General features: G+C 33.0%; 1 protein-coding gene across 1 annotated transcript in view; it reads left to right on the forward strand.

Annotated features, from left to right (window-relative positions):
* Positions 1 to 13142, forward strand: part of LOC108768567 (lachesin) — a 115790-nt gene that overhangs the window by 78752 nt on the left and 23896 nt on the right. The window contains 1 exon segment of the mRNA XM_083287378.1: positions 10374 to 10502. Coding sequence (XP_083143504.1) covers positions 10374 to 10502 — 129 coding nt within the window.

Consider the following 13142-nt stretch of genomic DNA (forward strand, 5'->3'; position numbering starts at 1 on the left):
ATTTTAACTCGTGATATTACTGCGGTAGTTTAGTAGAGTTAGCGTTTCAAGACCGGAAATTTTTCGGCGCGCGTTTCTGTGGGACTACATACGTAGTATATAAATTCACATAAGAATCATACAAGCATTAAGATCCAGCTAGACCGTGTAAAGGCTTTGATTTCTATAGTTTGTTCTAAAAATTAAATGTTAATTAGTAATTTATTAACATTGGGTATATCCAGTCCTAATAGAAGCAAAAGAGCTTCGTAAAATAATCGTGACCTTAATCTTAAAAAATTTTAACTCTCTCGACTGTATACATATTCTTTGTATGTTCAAATACATTTTTTCATTTAAACTCATTATTAAAATATATAATTTATTACATATCTTTTTAAATAAAATAATTTTGAGAAATGTGCAATTTATTTCATTTTTCGTTAATAAATTGCTAATTAATGTTTACTTTCTAAAAATAAGATTAAAAAAAAGTTTTTCTGTGTGCGAATACTTTTGTACTCACTTTACCTAATAGTGTAATAAATAGTTAAATCGCAGATAATTTCTCGTTAAGTCTTTCCAGCGCTTTCCTTTGGAAGTACCAACTGTGTGATATCACTGTTTTAATATTCCAAAAAAGTAATACTTCCTAACTTTTGAATAGTATTGTACATATGTATAATATATTTACGCGCGGTCACTGATTTTATTTATCCAAAATACGAGATAAATAAGTTTTTATTCATCATTATTAAGATCGTTTCGAAGATGCGAATAAGCATCAAAAAATTTGTTAAAATTGCTAGTCAATTTAACTCGTGATATTACTGCGGTAGTTTAGTAGAGTTAGCGTTTCAAGACCGGAAATTTTTCGGCGCGCGTTTCTGTGGGACTACATACGTAGTATATAAATTCACATAAGAATCATACAAGCATTAAAATCCAGCTAGACCGTGTAAGGCTTTGATTTTCTATAGTTTGTGATAAATAAGTTTTGTCGGTTTATATATTATAAATGGGCCATCAACATTGTGCTTTTGTCTTCGCGTATTTTACTCGTGGCATTTTCAAAGTGAAGAGTGATGATAAGGAAGGATTTTAAATCATCCTGAAAGCATGCTGTCGTAAAACATCGCGCGCTAGCACGCGTCAATTTGCAATGTCGAGTGAAACCACATCGTTCTTTACCGTTTGCATTTCGGTGATGGATTGCAAACATTCGCGATAAGCAAACATTTTCCATGGTTTCCGTTAACACGATACATTACTAACCGCTGACGAACGTCTACGCATATTATTTCGTATAATTATATGTAAAATTATCGCACCTTACGAGCTCATGAAATTTAGATCCAAAAAGGTATTCGTGATATTTTGTAATGTTAATTGCTCAATTTTATTTTACAATGCACGATATCAGATATAACGATAAAAGACTATTAGTTAACATCAATTACTTTCGCTTCGAGTCGTAATTAAGTGCCTTTGTCTGTAACTATTGTACAGAAACGATGTCCGTTTGTTAACGTTTTTTGCATTAGAAGATCTATTCTTCATTAAGAAACGATCAGACTATTTCTTTCATTTTACTCGATTTTTATAAAAGAATTAGTCTGTAAATTATAAAAATTATACTACAATGGTGTTGTAGCAACAATATAAATGATAAAAACGAGCGGACTGAGCACATGATTTGAACTTGTACCAAATTAAACTTGTATCAAATTATAATAAAATTGAATACATTGCGAGAAGAATACACTTCCTTCATTATTAGAAGATGTTCCTCTATTCTTACGTCTGGTTATGCGGTTTCAACATTCCTCTAGATTTTTTTCTATGGGGCTTTATCAAAGAGAAAGTTTTTTCGACAAAGCCTACGACACGTAATAACATGAAAGAATGAAAAGGATGTGCGACGTTCGCTTAATACTCGAATCAACAAATGTTTAGAAGTACATGGAAACAATTTTGAACATTTATTACAATAAATTTTTCAATGCAAAATTTTGTAGTGTACTTATTTCATTATTCGCACCCATTCCTCAAAATTTTTCTGAATTTTTCATTCTCAAGGTCACGTGAAGGTCATGGTATTATAGGCCATTGGATTCGTCTTGACCTCAGCTATCACGCTATAATGAAAAAAATATGTAGTCCTATTTAAAAAAGTATCGATGACCTTGAAGGCTCTAAAAATATGACCTTGAGAAAGAAATAAATCTCACCATAATGTATGTCCCTTCGAACCAAACAATTTCTTTCTCAGGCATTTTCGCGTATCATTAACGGTAACGGAGATATTGCCTTGTAACAGAGTTACTGGGACACCCTGTATATGTGTACATGAGATATTGACATACTACATTCTATATGTAGTGATGTGTGAAAGACACGTAAATCGTCTGTGTGTAAGCTCTACTTAAACTATGACTAATCGTCTTTAGGATCCCCTTAAGTATAAAAAATGTTAATTGTACTATCAATATGGTTATATACACTGCTTGAAAATTTTTTGTTTTTTCTTAACATACTTTTTAGGTCTTATTACCATAAATAATAAGTGAATATTAAAATGTAATTATATTCACTATAATTGTGATTCCATTTAGTGAATAAAAATTTTATTTCATTTAAAATTTTTTTTATCTTGTTATTTTATGTATTAATACTTGAAATATTATTATATAAATATTGGTACAATTTTTTCATGTTTAAGAGGATTATATACATATAAGGTTAATAATAATGACATAAGGTTAATAAAATAATAATATAAGGTTATTATTGCTAACATTATAACAGTAATAATCATATAAATGGAGATCCTAATCATAATTATTTTACCATGCAATAGTTACAAATATTAAACATTTTTGTGATGAAGACTCAAACCATGAGTGGAAACGTTCAAAGTTAAGGTTTACATTTTTAGTATTAAGAAAAATTGCGCTAATTGATAACCAGCGTCGACTCCTATTGCCTGTATTACATATTTCATGATTTTATTAATTGTTCTAATTAAAGGAGTCTGTGAAAACTTATTAGTTTTTTCGTTAATTTGTGATTTATCAAACATTTTTCTCTCGTAATCAGTATGATAAATTCGTTTTCCTGGATTATTGCTTTTGTATATATTCCAACATTTACGCACGAATCGTACGCTTTAACAGTAAATACATATTTCCATCCAAAGTCACAATCTCTAATTCTTACACGTAAACGTAAATATCTTTGAAGAGTACGGCCGATTTTATAATTCCGGTATTCCGCGCAATTTTCCCGTCTAATTATTTTGTTACAAACAGTTTCATCACAACTCGTCATCGTTTTCGTTTGGCCCGACCACTTGAGAACCTTTTCATATCCCTTCTGCACCTTCCACCTATCCGCACGGTCCACCTTCTCACCTTTTCTCATGTTCGTCTATGGCTGTCGTTCCGCTCGCATCGTCGCCGCACCGTATAGGATCGTAAAAGGCCGGAATTTCTGTTCAAACATCTGCAAAGCCGCGCTTCGGGGCATCTGAGCCCCTTTAAAGCTTCATACAAATTCATGACGGAGCACCGAGACCGCTCGCGCGCGCTCGCACTACCCTCCAAGTTTTCGGCAAGGTAGGTACATATGCATGCATGTGCATATGTATCCACAGCCCCGGTATAGTTGGTAATATTATTTAATACCCTTTGCACACCTTGCATCGGAGTGCGGGGATGGTAACGCGGTAAAATTTCGCGGATTAGTTTCGATGTTTTATTAATACGTGTCATACGCGCCATTTCTCGTGCGACCGCTTCCTCTTTTGCCAACGCATCGGCCGGCCGGGAGAAACGGTAGTCGGCGCGGTAGATAGCCGAGCGTCAAGGGGCAAACTGTGGAGTGAAAAGACAAGAGTTGAATGAAGATAAACCACAATAAATGGAAATGTTAAGACTGACTTACGAGCCGAGGAACGGTTACCGAGGAAAATGCAAATGTAGATAAACGCAACTTGCAAGTGTAATTTCATTTAACGACTGAAAATAAAATTATATTCCTAATACTGCGAATACGATATCAATGTTTGGACTATACAAAGATTAGGGCAATTAATTTTTCATAATTTTTGTTCGTGAATTGAGACGTTTAAAAGTTACGAATATTACAAATTATAAAATGAAAACATGTATGAATATTAGAAAATAAGTTAAATTCTGTTTAATAGTAGCACGATACATGCCAAAATCGGCTACAGAAAGTATGATAATTATGGAACTAATCTAGCTAGAACATCATGAATATTTATGTCCTCAACATTCTGATGTTGTATTACGAGAGACTCTAAAATATGCGTGGGGAAGTGCAGGACAAAAAGCACGTATCACGCGGTCTCAGAGATGAATATTTCTTGTCTTGCTTCAACAATTCTTGCCGGTTACTTCTTCTGCCTATTATTTTCGTAACAAGGTATATGCAAATGATGAATGATTTATCGTCAATGTCATACCTTTAACTTCATCATTATGCATTGCAAGGATTGTCCATTATATTTTATACACAATCAAAGCAACCGTGCGTTCAATATTCAAAGCATTCTTCGCGTTGTCCGCATGTCCACTTTTATCATGTATATTATTAAATCCTTTGACAATTTTGTCGTACACACATTGACGTACATTATTTCACAGAGCTCGGCAATTTCGACAGATTTCAATTTTCATCGAACGTTGCGTGTTGCAAAAAAATATTTTTCAGGTATCTTCAATAATTAATATCGGTAAGAGTCTATATGTATTTATATATCTCACATCCGCGCGATACCGCTCTGCCTCTGGCAAGCTTTTATACGGCCGAGCGAAAGTTTCATTGCGAATCATCCTTAAAAATAACTATCAGTGTTTGCTCAATCCGATGTATCGATTTGCATCCGGGCTTTGAGCTACCCGCTATCTAAATATTCCCGGACTCGTCGAAGAACGGCGGAATACATTAATATCGGATGAGTTGATGGCGAAATGAACTTGTATCGGAAGGACCAGTGTGCCACCACGATCAAAAACTCATTGCAAATATTTTATCCGACATATTGCATCCGAGAGACCTAAAAGAGGCTTGCTTGAGGCTCGCGTCAATCGATCGATGTTTTACTTTGGACTCTGCATTTGACGAACTGCGAAATCACCGTCGGAATCTGACGATTTTTTCCTCCTTCTCTCTCTTTCCTTCTACTATTCTCTTCTTCTTTTGAATTTACGTATTCAGAATTTATTACTTTTTATTTCTGATTTTTACTTTCAACTGTGTAATTTTATCAGTAAGTATGTGTAAAATGTACGTACTGTTTTGTACACACATCTTTTTTACGTGTACAATATATTATCCTCTGAAATTTTTCCGCATAATTGTTTTTTTTTCGAGTTTGCGGTAATACGAAAGCAATCTTCTCGACAATGAATGTATCCAATTATTTAACATGATTAAAACGCATTGGTGTATAAAAGCAAAATTATTTTCGATACATTGATTAAATCTATTGATTAAATGCATTGATTAAAATCCAGAATACGGAAAAAGTTACTCTGCGAGAAATTCCTCGGCTGAATTGGAGTGAAACGCTTTGAGTGTTGAGAGAATAACAAAATTAAATTTATGAATTTTTCTCCAATTAAATCGTACGAATATTATCATTGTTACCTGTACAGTTTTATCTCTTCGTATTCGATTAAACGTCGAATTCAAACGCGCATCTTGACAGCAGCGGTCAGACGCCATATTAATTAAAGCGATTAAACGAAAATGAGAGGCGACGATAGGGATTCACGCGCGCCGTGATAGCCGCGTCAGAAAATCGAGCGCTTGCTCTCGTCGAAGAAATATAAGTTTTTACATTATCAGTCAATATTTTTTTCCGTTTTTACGCTCACGCGGATATCCGGTTACTCGGCAGCGCAGCGATCGTTTGCCTCACGGCACAACAACGGCGGTTTATCGGACGGGTGTTATCACGTCACTTGGTATCCACGAGACGAGACTACGTCGCGCCGCCACCGTTCTCCAGGCTCGGATTTCGCGTGTTCTCTCAATTATTCGCACCGATCGATCGCCTTGCCCCTGCCAATCGCATGCCGCGTCCGACCTTCGGTGAATGCAGCACGTGGCAAAATAGAGCTGGCAGGGCATGTGTCTCGTGAAAGAAACATCGCCGCCCGTTCTAATGGTAGGGGGTTGTTTAATCGCGACTAGGAGACAAGCAAAGCCAAAGTAAACCAAGGTAAAGATTTATGAACGCCACCCCTCCGAGAGAGGAAGGTGTATCGCTGCCGTCGATTCGGATGGTCCGAATCCATTCTTATGGCTCGCGTTCGTTTCGTTCATTGTCATTATGGAGATGCGTTAAGTCTGTACGATTGACGTTAATCGCTTTTGCGATAACATAATCTGAGACTAGAGATTAAGTATATATGGAAAGAACAATTTTGTTCAAGTATTTACAAATTTAGCTACACTGTTAGAAATGTTCTTAAATTTCATTAACTTTTAAGTTACATAATTGAATTTAATTTGAATTTAATTTCATGACATTACATTAAATTTAATGTATTTGTAACTAAAAAGTATATTTATGTACATGTACATAAAATTTAATGTATTTTTCATAAATTTAATGTACACGTTCATTACATTTAAGTAACTACTGTAACTTAATTTTCAGTTAAATCATTCATTACTTTTAATTTCGTTCATAACCACCAGCTTCGTTTACATGTAAAGGAAGCTCGTGCGGTTGCATTTCTAACAGTGTAGATACACACAGATCTAAATTTTGTTGGACCATCAAAATAATTATACAAAAATCTTAAGCATGATGAGCAATGCTACAACAAGTTTTGACATTCTAGCTACTAGTTTGTACGTCTCGCATAACTGCTATCCAATTGTATTCCAATCAGTTTAATTTTTAGATAAAGAATTGTAACTTGTCACGCGTTATAAAAACCGTTAAAAACGTCGTTTCCATCTCTGACGCTGATTCTTCTTCAAAATTGTGACGTGACAGTCACATTTAACCAACGAATTTGTATTATATTTAGCAAATAAAAATACATGACTATTTGTACTCGTATTGCAAAAATAGTGTTAAATATCAAACAGTGTAATTATGTTAATTGTACCATATAAAATTATTTTTAGATCTATATACAGGGTGCCCGGTAAGTTTTAACAAAGCGTTCGTGTGTAAATAGAGCGGACTGAAGAGAGTTGAAAAGTCTTTTACCATTTTGCAATTTTCGCAACTTTTTTTAGTCACTCAATAGCAGAATATGTTTAAAATCGACGCATAGACTTTAAGATACCTTTAAGAGTTTTCTCTAAAAAATATTTTTAATTTATTTCATAAAGAACTCTGAAGAAAATCTTAAGAGAGTAAAACAGAGTAAAATTTTCAAGAAGTCGAAAAATTTTTTTTACTTTTTTTAAATGATTGATGTCTTAAAAATATGCTCTTAAAAGGTTTTTTTGAAATTTCAAGTATTTCTCGAGTTATGTGAGTGTTTAGCGAACGGACGCATAGTGCTATAATAGAAGTACGCATCTGATTTAAGAAAGAAGCTGTGCGCAAGTAATAGATAGATAGATAGATGAATAGATGGATAGATGGATAGTTAGACAGATAGATGGATAGATGGATGGATAAATAGATGAACAGATAGATGAATAGATAGATTTCTATTAAATAATCAACACTGAAACTTTAAATGCGTTTTTCTCAAAACTACTCTTTTTCAACTGGCAACGTCCATAACTCGGACAATTATTTTCGATCGATCGACCTCAGCTTTGAACAGCAGCTTTGTAATGAATAGTTTCAGTTAAGCGTGGGGATTTTTTTATTAATTGTTAATTTTTAAAAGGCGAGATATTTAAGAGGCTCATAATATAGTAAAATTAAATTTTCTTTTAAACTACCGTCATTTTGTAAAAAAGAATTAATTTAAAAAATCGTTACGTTTAACTGAAACTATTAAGGGAGTAAAACTCCACTCATACAGATTCGAAATTTTCAAAAAATTTTTATTTCATATAATTACTTGAGTTCTTTACGCCAGCGACAGACCATGTTTTTTGAATACGGAAGTCTACAATATTATGAAACATCGCAATATATTTATATTTAGTCATATAAAAATTCTTAAAATGTTTTCAAAGTGCACCCAATTGATATACCAATTCATATATTTACTAAGGTTCATAATTACTACTTTTAAAAAATCAAATTTAAAAAGTCCCTTTTCAAAGCTTTTACTCTGTTTTACCTCTTTGAACTTGTTTTACGCGTCGATTTTATCCGCTTATTCAACAATCTTTAGAAATTACTATCTCGTTGACTATTGCGAAAATTGCAAAATAGTAGTGGATTTTTTTATTTAGTTTAGTCCGCTCTATCTACTCACGAGCGCTTTGTCAAAACTTACCGAACACCCAGCTGTGTAGCTAAATTTTTATATATTTTAGCAAAACTGTTCTTTCTGTGTATCTATAGACGAAAGATACGTACAATTTAACATACCAATAATAATATAACTCAAAGTGTCATGGATCGTAGAAATAAAGTTTATTCATTTTTTTATCGTTCCTAATCTTAGAGAAGAATACATATTGAATTTGAGATTTACCTGCAGGAAGAGTATCACATATTATACAAAGAAGTAAATATCACGTCTAAACAAGCAGAAAGGACTCTTCCTCTTTCTATCGGATTCCTGTCGGAAAGAAACTCCTTTCTCAGTCCATTTTGTTCTCTCACCAATTGCGTTATCGGTCAGTAATTTATTATCAAAAGTAATCTTCTTGGGATACAATCTATACAAACTACTGTATTTTACTGGCTATAAAACTTATATGAACTATTACAAATCATTTCAGAATTTACTCGCGTACTCGACACAATATCATTATCGATCTTGAATTTACCAATTGTAAGCATTAACTTAAAATATTTTTGTCAATCAAAGATAAAATATGATCATTTATAACATTATAATTTTCATTTACACATTGCATAAGCTCATACTTGATGCACTTGTTTCACTTTAAAGAGAAATTTCTTATATTATTTTTATAAAAACGTGTCGCATATTAAACTTTTTGTATTGTTATATATTATTATTCGAATACAATTATAATACTGACAATGTTAAATTACTTTTATTAATATTTATCAAAAGGCGAACTGTTCATTTTCTGTCTTATAACGATAATAACTTAGCTTTATACCGCCAATTTCTTGTCACGAAGTGTCGATCGTTTTGCTTCTTCTCTTCTCTCTGTTCTCTATTAACTCCTACCAGTTATTTCTCCCGTGTGATAAAGAGCCAGCAAAAGTTTCCTCGTAAATCGTCGTTTGATGTAACGTAGGCACGAAGCTAATATATACATCTTCACTGATGACGACATCGAAAATCCTGATCACGCGAGTTGGGTGATCTTAATACTTGTAGTCGTTTGTGAACTATTTGTGACAGTCATATAACAATTTTGCACGAACTCGAGCTAACAAGAAAGAATTTAATGGAAGAAAAATCCTAACACGACCAAAATAACTTTAACGAAAATGTAAGAGACTTTTGGTATTAACTTAGTCTCTGCATTTCTCCCGTTTCGTGACTTTCTTATAATTTTACTGCAATCTTACTTGTAAAATACAAATCTCTCACTGAAAACTTTCGTAATAGACTAACGTATATCTGGATATATCCGAGGGCGTAAATCACGCAGCGATAAAAACGTATTCTGAATTCTTGTAACTTCACTGCTTCATTATAGAGTTAAATTCCGTACTGGATCAATATAGGAGAAAATTACTAAATATGTACTATGTGTGTGGTTGTCTAATCATATTTTTGCAGCAGGTTACAAAAAGACTGAACAAATCAATTTGTTACTGTAAATATATATTATAAAGAGTTGAACATGTTGTAATAATAGGTACCTGAAACACATTAATTTCCAATATTCATTTGCGTACAAATCAGTACGAAATGGAAAATATAATAAAAGATTACTTAAGTAATATGTATTTGGCAACTCTCCCCTACATCTGCACTTAATTTAATTGTGATTCTTTTAGCAATTACATCGTAAGTTTTAAACATTGATACTCTATTTGTCGCGAGATATTTCACTTTTGCGCGTTAAGTTTTAACTCTAAACGTTAAGAGCTGTCCGTGCATCACGTAAAGCTGTAGGTTGTTAAATTTCAAACCGAACTATTTGCATAACCGTCTTCCTCGTTTCGCTCACGAGATAACGAGGATGAAACGTTGCTTACGCGAAGGTATATACCTGCCCGTTTCCGTGAACTATATTTGCGCCCTCGGCCAAGCTGAATCAATTTTCGCTTCTGGTTGCAGTGAACCTGTATGATGGCGAGCAATTAAACTTGACGAGGATCACACGCAGCGAAATGGGTGCTTATCTCTGCATCGCGACCAATGGTGTGCCGCCCACGGTCAGCAAGAGGATCACCGTCGATGTCGAATGTGAGTTTGTAGCAAGCATTCCGCACATTATTATCGCGTTTGTATGTAACACACACACAAATATGAGATGTACATATTCACACACACACACATGACGATCTGGCATGCAGTCAGCAATACAAGGGATACAATGTGACGCGATGATCATAATTTTACGATGTTATATGCTAGATGTTCAGCAATAAACGCTTAACGACGTTGATGTTTCATTAAAGGGTTCAATTAAAATACGTGAGGTCTTGCAACAATATGTTATTGTATTTGTCAATTGCTATAATTTAATGACGCGACTGTTGCAGTGGCGCTATAGAGTAGTATAGAGTGTAACTGACAAATAACAATGTAATTTACAGTTAAGATGACACGCAATAATATTGGGTTGATCAGTAATTTCCCTCTGTTTATGATACGGTTAACATCGAGTATAATGTTAGTAGTAAATGTTTATTCGTATGTTTATAGTAAACATTCTGCGAAAGATAAAGTTTCAATGCGCATTTTTTTAATTTGCTAAGATTGGTTGAGTTTTGAGCATTTGAGATTGTTTTAAGCGTCGAAAACAAGAATAATAAGTTTCTATTGGGAAAACTGGTGCAGCACCAGCGTTGGGCTAGATTTTGATAAAAATCACACTAATGCAATAAAACTAAATTAATACAGGTTTAAATAATAAAAATCTTATTAGACCGGACACAACTAATAAGAAATATAAATTAAAGGCCTATAACAATTAGTGTTGCGAAGAAGGGAAAGAACTGGGAAAGAATCAGGGAAAAAACCCGGGAAAGAACGGAAACGAAAAACGTTTCTTCCCACGCTTTGAGGGAAAAAACTCGTGGCTACCATATTTTCTTTACATATGGCGACATTGGCTACAATGGCAATACTATCAGTTAATACAAATCAACGCCTATCAGTTATTTTAAGTATCTATTGTGTATCTATAATACTTATATTTATAATCTATAGTTGTAACATATCTTCAAGTGTCAACTACTAAAATTTTATTTTTAATTTCTCGTTTATTTTATGTTGCTCTTTGTTCCACACAAACTTGATGTATATATGTACGTATTATATGTTAAGGGAAAGTTTTTTATTTAATATTTTATTTAATATAGCAACTTGTTTCTTTAACTTAATCTAATTAACTTATACTGTATAACCATATACTGGGTGTTTTCCAACAACGTACACAGGTGACATAGTGTAACACTGTCTTACACAAAGTGTTCCAACTAAGACACAGTATTACACTGCTCGATATTGTAAAAAGCTAAGTAGTAAGCGTGTAAAATACGTCCATGTTACCAACTTTTCAAAAAGTTATTTGGTAGCCGTACTTATTTTGCCATAAAACTATCAAAAATCGCTAATTCTGAAAAAATTATAACTTAAGTCTAAATAAAAATCATAAATTTATTATTAATACGTTAAATATAATATAATTATAAGAATAAGAGAATGGAAGACTACAATTCATTCTAGTGTTACACTATGAAACTAAACTGCGTTTCAACAAGTATCTTATACACAGTGGAACATAGTGTAATGTTCTGTGTCCTATAGCTGGAAAATAGCCACTATTGTTACTATTATTATTTGTGCCTCCTTTTTATTGTAAGCTGTTATATTTTGTATTTTTTAACATTCCATTCAAGAAATTAATATCAGATGCCATCTTCCAAAGTTAGGATTTATTTTGTGTGTGCTAAGGATTTGATATTTTTATAATTACATGTATTAAAAAAACCGTTTTTTCCCAGTTCCAGGTTCTTTCCACGGAAAAATTTCGGGAAAGATAGGTTCTTTCCTGACGATTTAAATTTCCCAGGAAATTAACAACACTAATAACAATCGAAGCTAGAATAATTCAGTGCTTAAATAATTCAGTGTGAATTATGTGTATAGAGGAAAGTCCCCTATTATGAGATAGGCCTCCTAATATGAGAGAGCGGTGTTTCTGCTAAACTAATAAACGCTTCTATTGATTCCATCATAAATTTATTACTCTTGGATTGAAAACTATTTTAGTGGAAAATTTATTTATTAAATCATGCCTGTAGTCGGTTGTAAAAAAATGTCTTAGAATTTGTCTAAGTTTTATTGGGATGTATCTTTAATCCTTGTTTATTATCATATCATTTTTTCACATTATATAATCAGGCTGTATTTCTTAAGGCGTATATCGTAGAGTTAAATGAATTATTGCATCGTGTTCAGCGATCCAAAAAACATATAGTACCACTTTTAAAATTCGGTTTAAATCATTTTTGCATCACATCAAACATGTATTAAGGAAAATAGAAATTTTTATTTAAAAATCGTTCACTAGCGACCTCTAAATCTTAATATTTTTTGTTAAAAATTTAGGGATATTCTTTTGGCATGAAATGGAAGCTTTTGATCTAAGCGGCCGATAAAAAGTTTTTTTTTTCTTAACAGTCTAATATATATGTATATATTACATATACACACACACACACATATATATATATATACACACACACACGTAATATATACTAGGTGTCCCATAAGTTGCGACCTATCGCTTTTATGTAGATAGAGTGGACTAAACTGAATCGAAAAGTCCTCTACCAGTTTGCAATTTTTGCAATGGTTTTATATATATATATATAT

The sequence above is a fragment of the Trachymyrmex cornetzi genome, unplaced genomic scaffold (genome assembly GCF_001594075.2).
Source record: "Trachymyrmex cornetzi isolate Tcor2-1 unplaced genomic scaffold, Tcor1.1 scaffold808, whole genome shotgun sequence".
Taxonomy (NCBI): Eukaryota; Metazoa; Arthropoda; class Insecta; order Hymenoptera; family Formicidae; genus Trachymyrmex; species Trachymyrmex cornetzi.